General features: G+C 42.8%; 2 protein-coding genes across 3 annotated transcripts in view; one reads left to right on the forward strand and one right to left on the reverse strand.

Annotated features, from left to right (window-relative positions):
• The window catches only part of DYNC1H1 (dynein cytoplasmic 1 heavy chain 1), a 43,879-nt gene extending 41,745 nt beyond the window's left edge, over window positions 1-2,134 (forward strand). Inside the window, exons 75-78 of the mRNA XM_065838621.2 lie at window positions 168-310; window positions 688-856; window positions 1,222-1,349; window positions 1,760-2,134. Of these exons, the coding sequence (XP_065694693.1) occupies window positions 168-310; window positions 688-856; window positions 1,222-1,349; window positions 1,760-1,888 (569 nt within the window). The 3' untranslated portion in view covers window positions 1,889-2,134. The remainder of the gene's footprint in view (window positions 1-167; window positions 311-687; window positions 857-1,221; window positions 1,350-1,759) is intronic.
• Window positions 2,135-4,502: 2,368 nt separating this feature from the next.
• LOC139828139 (uncharacterized) lies at window positions 4,503-19,374 on the reverse strand. 2 transcript variants are annotated; one of them, XM_071809660.1, is made up of 6 exons: window positions 17,833-19,374; window positions 15,982-16,132; window positions 15,107-15,374; window positions 8,525-8,592; window positions 7,784-7,837; window positions 4,503-5,842 (listed from the first exon to the last, which is right to left on the reverse strand). In XM_071809660.1, exons 2-6 carry the CDS (start codon window positions 16,090-16,092, stop codon window positions 5,303-5,305), a joined length of 1,041 nt encoding a protein of 346 aa, XP_071665761.1. In that variant the 5' UTR covers window positions 16,093-16,132; window positions 17,833-19,374; the 3' UTR covers window positions 4,503-5,302. The 2 variants fall into 2 exon arrangements, with proteins under 2 accessions (XP_071665761.1, XP_071665760.1); XM_071809659.1 differs by having other exon boundaries at window positions 16,678-19,374.
• Window positions 19,375-19,396: the final 22 nt, after the last annotated feature.

The raw sequence follows: 19,396 nt of genomic DNA on the forward strand, positions 1-19,396 counted from the left end.
TGATATTTGAAAGTGCTTTCGCTAACTGGGGAGCCTTGTAAGATAGAGGCTGATATCCTGGTCCAGGCCTTAAATGGCTGTTGGGGAAAGTAGTGAGTTGCCAAAATAGTGTGTTAATTCTAACTTGTAGGTAAACAAAACTTAATTCTAATCACGTTTTTTTGTAGGTATTTTGCCTCGTAGCTGGTCTCATTACACAGTGCCAGCTGGTATGACTGTTATTCAGTGGGTGTCCGACTTCAGCGAGCGCATTAAGCAGCTGCAGAGTATTTCCCAGGCAGCTGCTTCTGGTGGAGCAAAAGAACTAAAGGTACCTTGTGCTTATTTCTAGAGGTTATTGGTGGAGCTGTGTAACCACCTCATGTGGTCTTCACATGAAGGCTTCTAAATAGTTCCTCAGGCAAAACAACTTCAGTCAATGTTCTTTGAAATGTGTTTGTAAATACTCTTGAGTATCTCCTCATAGTAAAATGGGGAGGCTTAGCAGGCTAACTGTATATACAGATTAGAGGAAAATTTAGTGGTTTAGAGTGACACGAGAACAACGAGCAGTTTAGTGGTTACACAGTGTTCTACTATCAGCAGGAAAAAATTAATGTAAGTAGATTGCTGAAGTGATATTGATGATAATCATTAATTAATACTGCAGCTGATATACTTATTTTGAATTTTTTCCTCCTCAATTAGAACATCCACGTGTGTCTTGGTGGCCTGTTTGTACCAGAGGCCTATATTACTGCTACAAGACAATATGTTGCCCAAGCAAACAGTTGGTCCCTTGAAGAACTCTGTCTCGAGGTCAATGTCACAACTACACAGAACGCAGTACTGGATGCGTGCAGTTTTGGAGTCACAGGTAAACTTAGCAGAATTAGGGGGTCCTTGCTCCAAGATATTTTCAGAAGCTTCTGGTATTAAATGGGCTATAGCAGGTGAAAAAGATCATATAATTGTGAAAGTTTAAACACACTTTCTGAAGTTGTTTGAAGAGTAGTTTGATACTGGTCAGTAGAGATGTACTTCTAATGCTGATAAATCTCGAGACTCAAGACAGTAGATATTTAAGCGGTACTGAATAGTCTATCTGCTACAACCTCTTCATTTTGCAGTATGAAACACCTCTCATTTAGTGGACTTAGCCATTAAATGTCACGTAGGGAGACAATCTTCATGTGAATGCGTGAAAGCTCTTAGAACTCTAAAGTATATTTCAATTTACAGGCCTGAAGCTTCAGGGAGCTACATGCAGTAACAACAAGCTGTCACTTTCAAATGCTATTTCAACTGTACTGCCCATTACACAGCTTCGTTGGATCAAGCAGACAAATGCTGATAAAAAAGCAAATGTTGTAAGTATTGATAAGATCATTAGATCTATGTAGTCTTTTTTTTTTTTTTTCAGAAGCTTTATGGATACTTTTATTGAGCACCACAAATGAAATAGTTCTTTTCTATTATTCTCATTGTCAGCTGGTACCTAAATTCTGGGCTAGCAGCAAACAGACCAAGTGTTGACTAGGTCTTTCCTTCGCAGGTAGATAAGGAGAGAGGCATCTAAAAATACTAATGCTGTTCAGGCCAAAACTTGAATTTATACCTATAAAGAAGGTTGCACAAGCCTGGGTTTTTTCCTCATATTTTTAGTATTAAGTTATCTGAGACTAAATTCCTATCTCATAAATACTGTGTAGTATTATAGAAACTTAATATACTTTTCAGCTATGTTGCACACCTCTTCTGTATTTATGTTTTTCCCCAGGTTACTTTACCAGTTTATCTGAACTTCACTCGTGCTGATCTGATTTTCACGGTTGACTTCGAAATTGCTACCAAGGAAGATCCTCGTAGCTTCTATGAACGTGGTGTTGCGGTTCTCTGCACTGAGTGATTTGTTTTCATTGGTAATGCTGTAGTAATTGTCAGTCTTCTATGTAGTATTCACCCATATCTTTGTAACCCAGTCAGGTTGTCAGATGGATTTGTGTTAAGTTGACTAGAAAGAAAGAGGACAGTGCATTGGAAAGCTGATAGGCTAAATTTCTTTGAAGGAAAATTGGATGAGATTTTTAGACGGTTAGTAGTAGATGTGGTATTTGATGGCTCATGTTATATAAAATAAAATCTGTAGCAAGAATTTTGACTCTCTGGAAATCTAATTCCTATGGTGATTTTTTTTTTTTTTGGTCTGGAAAAACTATGCCTATGCCTATTCTTTTTAGAGAATAACAAGTGTCACCAGGACAACAAGTAAGTCAGTATTCAAGCATATTGTTAACCTTCACACAGCTCACTCAGCAAACCTCCAGTAACAAAAACCTTAGAGTTAAGTCTTCACTGCAAAAATACACACAGCCTGACATATCTGATGACGTAACAGGAATTATTTGCAAAGAACTGACTCTTGCTTGAAATAACGTACATTTACACAGCTGCTGAGATACATTCAGAAACCAAAGACTGTCATCTGTTGACCCATGGGGCTTCCTCTTTCTTAAGCTGCTTTTATGGGGAGATAAGGCTCCAGTTTCATGTCTAGTTAAGCCCAGGAGGATAGTATTAAATGCTTAAACAAAGAGTTACAGTCTTACTTCAGACACATGTGACCAACTGTTACCAAATCAAGAGAGATGAAAATTCCTGCAAATTGCTTGGGTTGCTGTAATGATTTGGATATCCACTTGACTTCTCTGACCTTAAGTTCATCAGGTGAGCATTTCTGCTCTTCTGACCATCTTGCCAGAACAACTGACCTCGCTCACAGTGGCTAATATCAGGTGTTCAAAGATGCCTGTGCAAAATACAGGTACATAGCTTTTCAGTCTCAAAACAGAAATCTCAGAAGCTCCTTCCCTCCAGCAATTTTTCCTAGGAAAGCAGTGGCGTTCTGAAATTGCATCAACTCTAATATTCTTTCTCTGGTAAGTGGTTCTACTGCATGGACCAGTGCTGGGAGGAAGAATTCTTATCTCAGCCTGCCTTGGTGGCTTGTTTCAGCTGATGCCTGTTGGTTACCAAAAGAGATAATGCTTGCTGTTTACCCTCTCCATAAAGTTTTGTAGCTCCTCTCTGTAGGTTGAACTGCCCTGCGTGGTTTTATTACCTTACAAAGAAAGAATCCCAGATCAATGCATCATGTAAGCTTTGTAGTTTTCACACCCAAATGTAAGGAACAGAGATGGGAACTACATGCATTGTCCAAGATCAGTTTTTAACCATAACATGATGTCCTGGTTCTGTTTCAGCTTCTATGAGTTGCTTTCATTTCCGTTAGCAGAATATTAGTACCTGGAATTCATACTGTCACTCCCACCAGGATCATTTGAAATACACTGTACAGTAAGGAAGCAGACTTCCTCCTGCTAGCAGTATCCTCTGGATACCAGTTGCAGTGTGAAGTATTAGCTGAAATATGTCCAAGGTGTAGCTACTAGCAGCACAGCTAAGATGCACCTAACTTTCCGCAACTACTTTTTGTGCATAGCTCGGTACTGGGGCTGCAGTAGCAGATTTCAGCTACTAGAAAAACCTTCAGTTAAACCAGTGCCACCTATTAACAAGTACACATGAAGAGATCAAGAGAGTCTCAAATACACCTGAAGTAGCTAGAGCTTAAACTATTCAGCTTTTTATATGCCAACTTCTGTATTAGACCTGAATTAACAAAAGGTGTGTTTTCAGTTCAGAAGTTAATCCACAGCTGGATTCTCACTGTGAATAAGCAGACTTTCAATGTCTGAATATATCCTGTGCCGTGTGGCTTACTCTTCAACTTATTTCTCTCCTGATTGTTCCTGGATTATTTTTTCCTAGTGGATTTTTTTTTTTCAGTGTATTGTGTTAAACAAGTGGTTTGAGTAAATCCTCACCAGATTTGTTCAGGGTTCTTGGCTGCAGGTTGAGGGTCAATAGTTCAGTTTTATTTAGCCTGAGGTGATTGAAAAACCATTCCATAGACAGCTCAGACTTAAAAAGATGACACTGGTGCAGCCAAGCCCTTCAAACCCTTTTCACAAGTCTGAATTCCAGAGAGACCTGTGGCCTAGTGTGGGGTACACACAAATCTACAGCTGCAAAGGGGTTTTTTTTTTTGCAATTAACTTTGCAGTATTCACTGCAGTGTTATTTGCCACTGGGGCAAATCAGAAGGAAGCACAGTAGCTTGTGTCTTGGGGCAAAGGCCTCTGAATCTTACTAAGCAGTTTATTTCCAAACAACTGATTACAAAAACATCTCCCTATCTTCAGATCGCTTTCACCCTTATCCCCAAAGCTGCTTTAATAAAATAAATATGCAGCCCTTAATGAAAGAGTGCTAGGCTAGAGGTTGAGTAGTATTTTGAGTGGCTTTCTACTTACGAAAGAAACTGCACATTAAAAAAAACAGAACTCTGCCAGTCATACAGAATGAATGCTTTCAAAGTAAATGGTACCCATGTATTTCAAGCCATCATTCTACTTTTATAGATAGAGTCTGGGTAGTCCATTTATGTGGAACTACTAAAGGTGATAAAAGAAATTGCCATGTAAGAGAGGGAGATCAGAAATCATTTTTGCTGCCTTACTGGCCTCCTATCTGTGTGCACCAGTTCTGCAGCTCATAAATGACTGTTATCACTTCAATTCTAAACTGGTAGGTATGCCAAGGCTGTACCTAAAACATTGTTCAACATGGGTAGGAACAGATACATAATTAGCACAAATCAGATTCTCCCTGTTTGAAGGGAGGAAAACAAAACAAAACAAAACAAAAGCTAATTTGCCTTTAGTTGCAGGCAGTTCAATTTAATGCAATTCAGTTGTTTGTAGTCACACCTGTAGGATCATTCACCATCCAGCTACTTCCCTCATATAACAAACCAAACACCAACATGAAGTCAGCCTGAGGTGAGCTATAGATATTGGAAACCAATTGCAACCTTGCAGTCATTCTTCCTTCCCTCCTCAGCAAATCTTTGTAATACTTTTTTGAAATTACACTGAAGCCTAGCAGGTGCCTCCAGGTACCAGAGAAAGCCCTTAGACTGATGCTTTGGGAGGCCCCAGGCACCAAAGTTGCGCCCAGGCACAAATCTTCACTGTGATTCTGTGGGCTTGCCTTAGCTAGTCTTCACTTAAACCGCTGCACAAGCTTATTTAGTTGATTCTGTATTTCAGGTGGAGATCAAAGCCTGCAGTGCACAGAGCAGCTGCATTTGTAACAGGTTTGTTTAAAGCTTGTTCAATTCAGGTACCATCTGCAAAAGAAATCTCTACCAGGTTCATTCCTCAGAACAGTTCATCCAGTGATTTATTCATACCTCAGATCAAGTTGCACGGGACTTCTTTCTTCTTAGCTTTTCACTAGCACCCTCTGGAATGGACATCCCTCGTTTTCGTTTAGTTAGGGGCTGTTTGGCTGATGTGCCATCACAGTCAGCTGCTGGTGTGGGTTGTGGAGCACTGTCACCAAGGCTTGCCAGGAGACCCGCAGAGGCTGAAGGGTTAACACTCAGCAGTAAGGAACGGTCTGGTGTCACCCACATGGAGGTAAATGCTTCTGTGGCTCGGGTCAGCTCAGATGATTGCAAAAGGCTTCGTGGGAAATCCCTCTCTTGGCTGGGAAGTTCCAGAGCGGCTTTACAGTCATTTACTGTGTGAATGCCACTGACTTTTGTTTCTGGGCAGAGCCAGCCTCGAGGTTTAGGGAGGGACTCTCCATCTTCTGAAGTATCAGCATCCTCCAGAGCCATTGCTTTTGGGGCACTGTTCACCCGTGGTGCAACTCTTATACTATTCAAAGAAGTCAAGCTACAGTCAGAGTGAATAGATGTATCTTCTGAATCACCATCATAAGGATCTGAAAACTAAAATAAAGAACTTTCTAAATACCCAACACACACAGAAAGAGGCATCATAAAGTGGTCTTTAAAACCACTTACAATGTAAGTCACAGACTCACTGTGGAAGTTTCTGTTTATCCACACATTCCCACCTATATTTTAAATTTTGGGTGCTACACTGAGAACAAGGCTGCTGCACAATAACCAGACCTACTTGCAGTCCCCTGGAGTCCCTTGATTTCTTGAGTCTTGCAGCAAGTGGGCTAGGCATGACCTATTTAAGAGAAGTTAACAGGTTTATAGAGCACCTTCCTATGAATTACTGATTGAAGTAAAACCAGAGGAAGTAAAAATCCTAGAGAAGAGGAAGCCAGATTATCCCCTTGCTAAAAGATAGTAAAAAGTATATCTCAGTCGAACTGTTAAAGGCCTGGTAAAGTTCGCCTGAAACAGAGAGACTGAGGAGAGCTGTGACAAGTCTTACTGCACTTAAAACTTTGGTACAGAGAACAAATAAACCAAGTCAGTATTTAAGTAATAGTAGACAAAACAGAACTTAGACAGCTTCCCTCCCACTCAGTCCCTTCCTATTCTTTTACATAGGGTTGACCTGAAATCCTTCTGTATTAGTTGGATTACAAATTTGCTGTACTTTGAAGAGTTCTGTAACTAACATAGTTAAACAGAGTCCTTCCAATTAGCCTCAGTGTCGCTGCTGTAACACTGAAATTTCAGGCTTCTTTCCCCCATGTGGTTAAACATGGGCTCGTCCAGACCTGGGCAAAAAAGTTTCTTCATGAATTTATGCTCGAGAAGTGCATCATTCTGAAAAAGTGCATTTAAAAAAAAAGCACCATGTAGCGAGACACCCTTTTGAAAGCAAACCACACGTACACAGCAGTCACACAGAGGGGAAAAGGCTTCCTGCAAGGGAAGGGCTCCTCTGGGATCCACCACAGCTGCTCAGAAAACAAGCTGCCAGTCATTGCTGAGCTGCTTCCAGTGGGGAAGGAAAGTCTGAGCCCAGCTGATGCAAAGCTGGGCTTGGCAAATCTGGGCTCCTCACCACAGGAACCTGAAGCACAGGAGCCCAGCTGCAACCACGTGTTCTTGTGTTAGTTAGGGACACAGAGGCATCTCCACAAAGCCAGTGGGTGGTGCTGGGCAAAGAAGAAAAGCAGCTTCTGCTTCAGCACCCTCAGTGAGGGCAACCAGCTCTCGTCCAGGCTGGCACCTTTGCAAGCCCCAGCCCAGCCATTGGGGTCCAGCTGGACTTCCAGTCTTGTTTCTCCCAGAAGGGGAATGGAAATCTCCATCTTTCCCCTGTGCTTTCTGGAAGGTGAAGTGGTGGCAGGTTCGTGCCAGACAGCCTGTCTAAGCCGTGGAGCACAGCAGTTCACATGGGCTAACAGCAGGCGTCAATTCTGAAGACTTAACCACAAATTATTTCTTTCTGCACTCCAGAATCAGTTTTGTTTTTTTCATCAACATTAAACACACTTGTTTGACAGAACAACGTTCAGGAAATTACCAATATTTATAAATAACTGCCAGAGCAAGAGAGGTGCTCTCTCAGGTAGGTGTTCTCCACCCAGAGCTGCTGAAAGTGAACCACTAAAGACAACCCAGCTCAGATTTAAGCACTTCTTAGCAGAGAAGTGTTTATGCTACATTTGCCTACCTAAAACACTGGCATTTCCCTGCCTCATACCCCCAGAATCAACTTTGCTAAAATTATTAACAGCTGCAAGTAAGAGCCTGATGGAGACAATAGTGTTGGGTTTAGGGTTTTGTGGTGTTTTGTTTTGTTCTTTCTTTCTCTCCCCCATTTCCTTTTAAGATCACAAACCCAACAACCCCAACCATGCCGCAGACTCTCCCTACTGAGACTGAAGGGAGGGAAGAGCTGGACACTCATCAGGGAACCTCATCACCACCAGAACGCCTCGGAGAATCAGGCCTCACCTCTGTGCTGGATTCAGACTCGGACTCCGTACTCGACTCCACTACACACTTCTGCTGCAGAGGAAGGAAAGAAACGTCACTCCAAGCAGAAGTTACCACAGCTTCAGGTTGAAGTTCTAGTACAAACTGCAGATGTTGTGTTTGTGCAAAGCTTTCCCATCTGGGGCCAGTTCATCTTTTCAAATATCTCACATTTGTGGTGCTGGTTGGGTTGTACAAGTGAGACACGAGGGAAAAACAGAAGTCTCCTCACCCCCCCATAGGAAAAAAAGTACAATAGGAAGCTATTCAGAACATACCTTGCACTTGCTAGGAACAGTTATTCCAGGTCTGTAAATAACTTTTAAAAATACTTTTTGATTTGCACTGAGGTTTTGTTTATTTCTTTGCTTTTGGTGGGTTTTTTGTGGGTTTGTTTTTATAAATCGGAGCCTATATCTCAGAAATGTAACTGCAGAGAAAAGATTAAACTACATCCTCATTTTTTTCTGAAGCTCTTGCTGAAGAGCCCTTACAAACTCACAGCCCCCGTATTCCCCAGGAGTGGAATAGCTTCCTCCCTCCCTTTCTGTTTCTTTGCAGGTGATACCATTTGAATTAATTCATTCACACCTGTTCTTCATGCACCCTTTGCTAGCACAGCTGGCTGCACTAGCAGACTAATGACAAAGTGACTAACACTTTCTAAATTATACTTTAACAGGGAGATAAAGAAGCAGCAATTAGAAAAAAAAAAGTTACCATGTATTTATGTGCCAGTCTTTCTATGTGGTCTGGGCTTTTAACAGAATCCTTCATTTTCTGAGCATCTAATAAAACAGACAGAGGGTAGGAAAACACATTAGAGAAAAATCTTCTCAGAGATAAATTGCCCAGATGTGGTGCCTCCCTTTATGCTAGGAAAGCTGGTCAGTCCTTCACAAAGTCTGTGTTAAGTTCTCAAAGGAAGCTTCTGCTTAAAAAGAAACAAGAAGCAGCCAATGTCTTCTACCAATACAACTACTTGATTCACTGGTCCTTCATGCAACCTGAGAAAAAATTATATATTTTTAAATAAACTTATACTTTGTAAAGTGGTGGAGTTTTTTTTTTTTTTCTTTTCTTTTTAGGGCAGTTCATGTTTTCTGAACCCTCAAAGAGGTATTTGTACTCAAGACAGCAAACCAGACTAGAGAGGGACATGCAAAGCCATGCTGAGAGTCAGCCCCCCTGTCCCAGCCACCGCCCACACAGCCCCCAGCAGGGCTCTGATGCAGGGTGTTCCCTGCTCTCCATACCCACGGGCTGCCCAGCCCCACGTCTCTTCCTCCACCACCAGTTCTTCTCAGTTGAGGCCATCCTGCTCCCAGCTCCTTCACCCTCCTCCAGCTTTATGGGCTGGGGCCCCAGCTGCCCCACCTCTGCCCCCACCTGCCCCAGCCTGGAGACGTCCCTCTTTCAAAAAGAGATGTGAGTGAAGCAAGGAAAAAGCGAGTAAGGTTGTCCTGTGAAAACACTTTGGGCCACTTCTGGGGACCCCAGACTGTTCTTCACGATGTGTCCACCAGAGCTGACTGAGTGTTTACAGCACACATGCACAACATAGCATGGCAGTTTGAGTCCTTTAGTCACTGCATTTCTTTAAGTCCATATATATATATATTTATAAAGCCCATACATGCACAGACATGCCCACACATCTACAGTTGAGTTTGCAAGACCTGGTGGCCAGAGATGCAATGCTCCCCCTCCGCTCTCACCGGTTTATTGTTTGTAACCCCGTTTCACTCACGCGACCGTCAGGCTGACAGAAAGACAGTCAGTAGTCAAGGGAAAGCCACCTCTGCCATTTGATTTGATGTGGCAGATCTCCTACCAGTTGGATGGAAAGCTGTGGCTGGACACACAATGTTTTCTAAACATTCCTCTTAATCATTTACAAGCCATCATGTGTGATTTGGAGGACTTATATACCATCACCCTTACTTGCAATCACTCACTAAGCAAAAAAACCTCAATTTTGCTATTTTGAAATACAAGGAATAGTATTTTTCCAGATTTACTGGAAACTTATGACTCAGACCCATTTTTCACAAATAAGTAAACTTGATTTGATCCTTTAGTGGCCATGTCTCCATTTCCATTCTCCTCCTTTTTACGTGGAAATGAAGAATAATTATTTTTACTTTTCCACATCAAATTCCTCTTTTTCCCATTATTTCCTTCCTACCTGGCTTTCTTGCATCTCCCTGCACGATGTAAAAGGTCCTGTTGGTTTAGCTTAGTTTTAAAACAAGTAAAAAGCCTCAGTGAAACAAGTGTCTCTCAGCTCCAGAGCCAGCAGCAGGTTGTCGCTCCAAAGACACCAAGAGCCAGCCCCTAGGGAGGTGACAGTGACAGCAGCTGCACTGGGAGCACCTCACAAACTCCACAAGCCTTGCACCCACTTCTGCTATGAGCTGAGTTACACTCTTACTGCAAACTCCTCTTTTCTTCCCTGGCACCTCCCTTGCCACCTCCTTACCTTCTCTGCCCAGACCACAACAATCTGATGGTTACTCCCTCTCTTTTGATTCTCCAGCCACTTGCAAAACAAAACAGAGCAGCAAAAAACCTCACAAAATGCCTCCCACCAGTGAGGTGGGAGCTAAGAAGGGCCGTGACAGTGCCTGCAGTACCAGCTGCATTGAACACAATCATCACCCTTAATCCAAACACATGGCTTCGACTTATTTCTCCCACAAAAGCCTGTGCTAAATTTGCTACTGATGCTTTGCAGGCAACAGGTGTTACCAACAAGGCCTCAGCACATGGGGCTCGAGGGAACGGTTGGTCTGTGAGGAATTACAGAAGCAATATTGGCTGCAAGGCTGAGACCAGGCCAGGGCACAGTGAACCCCCTGCCAGCACCCACCTGGGCAGCAGAGGTACAGTCACACAACAGGTCACCCAGGGAGATTTGGGGATTCTGCTTTCCAAAGCCACAAGCGATGCTGTCACCAAGCCTGGGCAGCTTCCAGCTCTGCTCGGTTGGTGCAGAAAGGACAAGGAGGGTGGCCAGAGGGTTACAGAGGCACAGAAATGCTCACTTAAGGTGTTTATTGCAGCCATTTACTGAACTTGTCACCCTTAGGATAGCCCTTAACCCTTCACAGGCCTTGTACCAGCCCCAGGTAGCTCTGATTTCCTGAGTCTGGGCTTTGTGGCCAGAGGAGAACTGAGGTAACATACTACTTCTCTTGCTTTTAAGGGCATTTTTAACTCATTTAACTCTTGTCTTTAACTCCCCCTCTTGTTACCCATGGGTGCCCCAGGAGGCCAGCACTGTGAGCCTCAGTACATCAGTTCGGCCTCTACCTTATAACTGTCCACTTAATACATCACACATGCATCACTGTCTTCAAAAAAAAAATAATAATAATCCCCTTCGTCTTTTTGAAAGAGCAGCCAAGTACATCAGCTTGTATGTACACAGGTAAAATGTTTTTGCTGTGAAATGTGCTGGAGGAAAAACTGTGGAAAACTGATTTGTCCAAGATCCTGCAGGTTATATCTGTAAACTGTGAACGGGGAATCAATTCACAGCACACCATGTTTGACTCACAGATATCTTGTTCCAGGCAAACCTCTCACCATAAGGAATGCAAAAAGCGCAGGACACACTGGGGGTTTGGGGCCTCCACATGCAGCTCTGCAACCATCTGGTTGCTCCAGCTCTGGTTTGGGATCTGAGGAACAGGCTGAAACCAAAGCAACCTAGAAAATAATACTTTTCCTTCATGGGGCCAGAAGAAGGTGAACTCTTACAAAAAAAAAAAGAAAGCCAAGATGAAGCAAGATCAGCCTTTTTCCATAAAGCCACAGCCCTTCCATAAGACCAGGCTTCCACCCTGACTGAAGAGCTCAGGCGACACTTTCTAGTGCTTTTTTCCTCCCTGTACTCTTGGACCAGGGTCACCCTTTCCCCTGGCAGCCACCACCTGTCCCCGGTGGCTCTGTATCTGCAGGTGCTCATCTCTTCCTGCTGCTGATGTCCCTCAGCTGCCAGTCAAAGAAAAGATGGATTATTCACAGGGTACCTCTAGGAGGATCAGAAGCAGCAGAGTTTTTCTATTAATTTTGGCAGAGGCCTTGACAGAAGCAGATACTGGTATGTGAGCTGTCTTTGGAGGGCAATGCGTGTCTCTAAATTCTAATCCTCAAGTACAGTTGGAATTGCTGTATGGCAATGAAGCCAAACAGCGGCATTCCTTGCGCTATTTAGACATTAGGAATCATCTCTTTCATGTACAAAACATTTTTTTAAAATGCAAGATGGCACAGTGTTGGGGTGAAAAGGGTTTTACTTCATTTGCCACAGGGAATAATCAAAATTAGATGCTTAATCCTGTCATCTTTGACAGGCTGTTGCTGTCCTGAAGATGAAGTATTGCATAGTAATGTTCCTGGAGCATCTACATCCCCTTATTTCCTTGGAGGCTGTAGGAGTCAGGCATCGGGCTGCCTCTCTCCCCCCCTCAGCCACTTCCCTAGGTACAAGACTGGGGGTTTGTAATTAGGATACTGAGAAGGCAAGGAAGGTGATTAGTGTGATTATGCAGACTTTCTTTCACAAAACCTCAGTTATATGTGATCAATATGCACTTCTTTTTTTAATAGCCTCCATACATTCCACCTCTTAGCTCAGTTTCATCAATAATTTCACCATCTGACGAAAGTGGGACGTGAAGACGAATTGAAGGCTGACACACATCACCCCACCTGCCCCGTGAGCCACAGTCTGGCTGCTGGAGGGATTTCTGAGTGTGCTCTGCAGGCTGGAACACAGCCAAGGGTTTGAATAGAGCAGCTCCGGCATCCCCACACACATCCACACCAAAGCCATTGCTGCTTGTTTTAGTTGCTACTTCCAGTGCCTCTCATGCCAACTGAACATCCAGGGATTCATCAGCATCACTTGAGGAATACAATACATCAGTCAGCCACTTGTTTGCAGTTTCAGCCTTTTCTGTTAAATATTATGGTTATATTGCTGTTCAGGCACGCAGAGTGCAGAGCAGAAGTGCTTAACTGGGGCTTTGCAAACTAAGCGAGGACTAAGCTGAGTTCTTGCAATTAGTTGCTTCTGACTGGTTAGCAACTTTTAGCAAACCTTTAAAAGTCCCTTTACCTCAGGAGTGCACACAGCCCTCTCACCAGTGACGGTGCAGTAAGCTTGGTATGTAAGCTCAGTAGAGATTGAAAAGCTCCAGGTGAAGCATTTGCATTCAGCCTAGACTCACGCTGGAACTGCCCTGTAACCAGCAGCACAAATTTGAAACCTTTTCAGTTTGAAATTACAGAGCTCCCTCACTTCGGCTGGAGCGTGTGGGATCCTACAGATCTAACAGGGAACAAGACAGTACGGACGTGCCCTGTTTCTATCAATATTCCATGGATCCCAAAATTCACCTTTTCTGACAGGCAATAGTGGCATCAGGATACAGAACAGATCTATTACCTCATTTTTTTCAGAAAAAGAAAGCCTAGAAGTAATTTTTGGCCAAACCATGCATGGAATCACAGGCATTTATAGGGTTTGTCTTACTTATTGCTTACTGGAAAGCAGATTAGAGGAAAAGAACAGGAGACTAATGGAAAACCAAGTAGAAAGAAAACTCTTTAATAAATTCTCATTCCTCCATTCAATGAATGTCAGTGTCTGTATCATCTGCTGCTCTGGATCAAAGTTCAGACTGAAAAGGTGCACCTGGCCACCAACATCACACTCCAGGCTGAAAGTGGTAAGAGTATAAGTCAGCATCTGCAAGGAACGTCCTCACTGAGCCAGCATCACCCTCCCTGAGGGATTTGCCTTGCGCGACAGCCTTAACATCTGGCTCAGCTTCCCAGAGTGTTTTCATCATGTCCTGGCCCAGGAGTGGGTTGTACTGTCATGAAATGCATCTCATGCTCTCGAGCAGAACAGGACTGATGGGACCCACAAGGACCAGCCCCACTGCACTTGAATCTTGTCTCTTCTCACTTTGCACAGCGTTGCTTCAGGAATGAAGCCTGATATCTCCGACTGGGATTTTGTTCTTTAGAAAGATGGGGAGTAATGTAAGTGATCTGGCCAGATTTTACAATAGAGAGTGCTGGAAGTAATAGTTCTTATGTCAGCTAGGAGCTTTTGGGAATGAAGATGCTGTATACATACATGTTTGCACAACTTACAGTAGAAAAATAAAAAATGCCTCTACTTCTCTCAGGGCACTGTCAAATGCCAGATACCTTTTATGACCACATGGACAGAATACCATGGGACCAAGAGGTGTGTTTCCTAATGCCTTAATGCTTCATTTTCAGATCTGCCACAACATATCTAGGCTCTGATCAAAACTACTTTTGAAAGTTGCTGAACTTTTAGAAAATTACTAAAATCAAGTATATTGTTCCAAACTAATAAAAAATAGCAAATGCATTTAAGTCATTAACTCTAGAAAGGGTTAGTATAGCAAACTCTCTAGCTTATCCAGTGAAGAACCTCAAGAAAATGAGCAATAGTCAGCATAACATAAAGTTACAGGCTCACTCTCAAATGCCTCTGTAACAACCTGGGAGACAAGGCAAAAAGAATAGATCAGTCATACAGCAACGCATCACCCACTCAAGGAAGGAAGGAGTATATCCATGTCTAGCCGAACCTGTGCTTCTGTTTCCCTGGAAACAAACTCCAGGAAGTCTGAAGGAGGGGGTGGCTCTCTCTTCCCAGAAGCCTGGCCTTCCCAACCCCATCAACCAGCACTTCTTTTAATATCTTAAGAGAAACAGCAATAACTGGGACAATGAGATGGACTTTGTTCTTCTTAATAATCTAAAATCGACAAGGCCCTTAGCTATAGTTGCCCAGATTCAGCATGGATCTATGACATGATTTCATGAAGTAAGCAGGACCCAGCCCTATCTGTAACAATGATTTTGAAGCTTTAATTCCACTACATGACTTCAACCACTCCACAAAGGAACCTTAGGCTAACTTCAGAAATTTCACAGGACATTAAGACAGGACCAAGTATTGTGGATGCTGTTATTATTATTGCCATACCCACTTTTGGGCACACGAAGGGTTTTTCTCCTTAATTTTTCACCAGTGCATTCTAGAATTGGAAATGTTTGCGCTTTGCTCACACATGTCACTGCCCCAGTCTGGCAGCAGGGCAGCTGTAACAGAGTTCTCCAGGAATCCCACAGAGTGTGGAGACTCGATTTCCATGGGTGAAGGCAATTGGGACTCTGCAGTAGTTGGAGATTTCTGAGACAGTTCATTCACTTCCATTAAAGGAAAAGCAGTTGCCTCCTTACCAATTATTTTCACTGGTGTCTGAAAATCAGTTTCTTGTTCCATGTAAATGTCACTGTCGGACTCTGTAGCTGGCAGGATTGTGTTTCCAGGTGTAAGAAAAAGTTGTGGAGCTTCTAAATGGAAAACACCTCTGAAATCTACAGCCTCTGGCTTGCTGTGCACCCATGAAGGTTTCATTCCTTTCTGATGTTTACCCCTGTGGAAATTCATCCTACAGCCTGTGTGAAGTGATCCATCTTCTGCACAACCAGTGCAAGCATCTGGAAACTAAAATACAATGAGTCCAAGTGAGCAAGGTGAGTTCTGTACCGCCAGGTCCCTTTCCCACCAGAGATACCCAGGTGGGAGTTTTCCTGCAGAACTTCCAGAGCACAAAACCATCTGCCGCAGGGGACAGCAAACGCAAAGCAAGAATGCTGGAGAGCATTTTAGCAAGTAGAGCACAACCCTCGGTGGCACTTTGCAGGAGAGACTATCAATGACGTAATGTCATAAATCGCTCTACGCTTCTTTTTATGTAACTTCTGCTTTGCAACAGAAGACTGTTAACAGCCTTTTAACTCTGCTTCAGGAAAAACTCATGGAACTGTACTTGAAAAACCCTCTCCTCAGGAAAAAATGTGCTTTTTGCTTTAAAAACTGCAATGGACTTCTAATAGAGAAAGGCAACTCAACGATGTAATTTACAGTCATAAATAGGTCAGAAAAACAGGACATAGTGAAATACACTTAGAAACCGTACTTGTGTGTTTTAAAGCACTAACAATGAAATGCTTGACTAACGGTTCAAATCAGGAGAACTCTGCACAGTGGCAAAGCCAAACACCCCGTGCCCCGCACCCTCCTCTTCCTTGTCACCCCATCGAAACAGCACCTTGGTGTGAAAGAACGCACGTTTCCGTCTCCTCCGTCTCCTCTTCATGCCATTCCTGCCACGGGCACTGCACGCTCCCCTGATACATCTGCGCTTCCTTGGACCAGCCATTCCTTGGATGGAGTTTTATTCACCAGTTCTTCTTTTTTGCCTTATTTTTTTTTAAATACAAAGTTTTATATAATTTGCTAGCACAAAACTAAATCTTTATCTGAAATCACTTCACATTGTCCAGTATGACTGATTCAGATGTTTCCTAGGTGAGGTTTGCTTTGTTGAAAGTAAAGAACATTTAAACAAGATCACTACATAATAACATATCAGAAACATCCAAGTAGGTGTGAAATGCAGGTCACTCTTTCTTCAGGGTGACCTCACTATTAAGCAAATCCTGGCAGGCAGGAGAAAAGTTTAATTTACACACAGACAGAAGACCATCTGAAATGATCTATTTGCCAAAGCTTCTACTGTCAAATTAAGACTTCCAAATTCATAGTAAGAAGGTGAATAAATTAGCATTTTTTAGCCAGCTGTTAATGAATGCAAAATACCTGAAAAGACTCTTCAGCAGGACACATCATTGGCCATGAATGCTGTAATAAGTGTTTATGTATATGGGCTATCAATAGCACATTTGAGATGCATTTTTATTTCAAGAACTACTAAGTCCTCCCCAACACATCACACAGAATTTACCCGTATGTTTTTTTCTGCTCCTTTCTTTGTTACATTTGGAAATCCATCAACTGATTGCTGCGATTTCTATGACAATGAAAGCTATTCTTTTCTGCTGCCATCCAAAATGTAGAGTGTACAGCATACAACAGCGGGAGCCTCTCGCTAGAGCAACAGGGCACCAGCACCACAGGTCCTAAGGTTCAAAAATCCCAAACACATAAGGAGCAATTTCCTTCCAGAAAGAGCAGCACAATCAAATACTTCTGAATTCAGTATCCCAGTGCCTTAACCCTGGTGTGACCTCAAAAAGACCATTATCAACAGGAAAATGTTCTGCTAAACTTTAATGACACCTGACTGGCAGCATGGCCAGGAGGCAAGGGAGGAGTGTAACACCAAGCTGTGCCAAGTGTTACAGTAATCACTTCTTCAGAGTGGTTGGCTCCACCATCTTGCAGCTCAAATAAGGAGAAACATATTTTAATATAGGTACCCAACCTCTGTTGTGCATTTCTGCTTAGAAGTGACCTTGTAAGCCCTAAGCAGTACTGCACTATAAGCCTCACCGCAGGGTCAGAGAGCCCTTACTACTTTATCAGAGCACCCAACCTTTCCTGAACTCCACTGTGGTGCTCCGCAACACTTCCATCCACTGTTACAACACTAACAAAAGGTAAGAGATAAAGACTGTCAACTGTGACAACAGGTAGTTGAGCAAGAGAGCTTTTGTTAAGTGCCCTTACTTTGGGAATTCAGCAAAAAGCTGGTAAATGAGAGCTCTGCACTCCCTGCCAAAGCAAAACCTGCTGTTGTTGTGCCCTTTGTGCAAGAGCCAAGGTCTGACTCTGCAGTGTAACACAGGAAACTACTCGAAACACCAATACATTTCCACTGCAGAAAATCCTGGAGATAACCTACCAGTTTCACTTGCATGTTTAATAGTTTTTGAGGGAGGTGAAGATGTGAACAAAAGACTTGAGCCACCACTTCACTGACCAACTGGAAAACCACCTTTTGTCACTGTAAATTTTAGATCTCAACCTACTAATTGGAAGATTGTTGAGTAAGAATTTTTGGCAGTGACGTTTTGGAGAAATTATGTTAAGAGTAGACTAAACTCTCTCAGCCTGACAACTGTAAATATTTGACTATCACCCTGATGGAAGCATTTACCTTCTGATTGTTGTTCTGGTCATCCATGCACCAAACTGCAGGTCAGCACTGATGTACACGTAACATTTCTGGCTGTCCAACTCCTCTTACAAGCCAGAAGACTGCATCTGGTTTGATGTCATACACATTCCTATAGCAACAGTGTAGTTGTTACTATGGCCACAGGAAGTGTTGGAATGCATAGAAGACATTTCATTCTACTTGGGTCACTTAAAAGGGAATGAACACCTATAGACTAGAAACAGCAACGCTCAAGCACCTCTTGCCCAGCTCCACTGCTGAGCAGTTAGAGAACCCAGATCTGTTGTCTCACTGTCCAAGAAGTTGTTTCTACATTTTGACCTTACCTTGCTTCTTTCACTAGCACAGTAAATGCCACTCTCCTGCAGTCTGAGATACTCACAATTTGAAGTGATTTTGGACATTTTATGACATGACACAGGACAGCTTTGGAAGACAAATGCCCCACATGTAGTAACCTGTGACTTCAAGCTATTTTGTGGATGCAACAAGGTAATTCTTTTAGTCACCAAGAGCTTGAACAAGCTTTGTGACCAACTTCAGACATGTGACAGGGCATGTAAAGTACTGGGAACTGTGGAAGGGAAGTGATTTTGAAAGGCATCTTTCCTTTCGTAACCTAGATTCTGAACCATAGAAAGAAGTGCTACATGTTTCCTGTTGGTACTAAATCTACCCTCCTGAAGAAAAGTAACATGATCTAATAGAAGCATGGTGGAACAACTGGGGTACAGAAAAACTGGAAGCCTCCAAGCAAACTTGAAGGACTCCTTATACAATTAACATCCAACTCAGTGATTTGCAGAGGTGTGAGCAGTCTAGTTAAACCGACATGCAAAAATGTCAAAGTGACTGCCAAAAGGTCACTTCACTCATCAGCCAGCAGAAATATCCACTGCCCTTATGCAAAGCGTAAATTTGACCCTCCCAGCCCTGAGAAAAGCTTTGTCATAAACACAGCATCCTTTGGGACCCACAGCTTTGTGCAACTACTTTAACTAACTTGCAGGAAGCCCATGTGTACAAGACACCTGCAAGGTACTGTTACAACCGAAACTTCATTGTGCTTTTGCCGTATCACAAAAAAAATTCAAAACACACATTGTCATATCAAAGTTTATGTTGGGAATCAGACCTCAAATATTGTTTTGGGAGAGAGCTGTATCAAAACAGAGAACAGGGCAAGAGGCTCAGAACTTGCCCTTACCCCCTCACCCCCTACAAGTTTATTAGACTCAAGCTTATTGTAAATCTTTCCTTTACTGCTCTCTCAAAGAGAAAGGCTAAGGAACAGAGAATGCAGCACAACCTCACAGTTTCTCAGAAGCCAGCATGATGTAGTGCTGACTAGTGCTAACACATCAGGCTTGCACCTTAAAGGAGCATGTTCCAGTCACCAAGTCAAAAAAAAAAAACTGCTAGAGTTTAACACCAGTCAAATCTCACTTGACACAATCACTTTTTCAGATTAGAATTGCCTTCTCTACTTTTATCTGGTACTAGTTTGTAGTGGTAACACAAACCATGCAGTATTAACTGTAGA

This window comes from Patagioenas fasciata, chromosome 5 (genome assembly GCF_037038585.1).
Source record: "Patagioenas fasciata isolate bPatFas1 chromosome 5, bPatFas1.hap1, whole genome shotgun sequence".
In the NCBI taxonomy this organism is placed as follows: domain Eukaryota; kingdom Metazoa; phylum Chordata; class Aves; order Columbiformes; family Columbidae; genus Patagioenas; species Patagioenas fasciata.

Excerpts from the sequence above, each read along its gene's own strand:
- LOC139828139 (XM_071809660.1), bottom strand. The coding sequence starts at position 16,092 with ATGGCTGGTCCAAGGAAGCGCAGATGTATCAGGGGAGCGTGCAGTGCC. Across the intron at positions 7,838-8,524 it reads GACTGGCACATAAATACATG|CAGAAGTGTGTAGTGGAGTC; the intron begins GTAACTTTTTTT and ends CTTCCTCTGCAG. Across the intron at positions 5,843-7,783 it reads AGTCTGAATCCAGCACAGAG|TTTTCAGATCCTTATGATGG; the intron begins GTGAGGCCTGAT and ends TCTTTATTTTAG.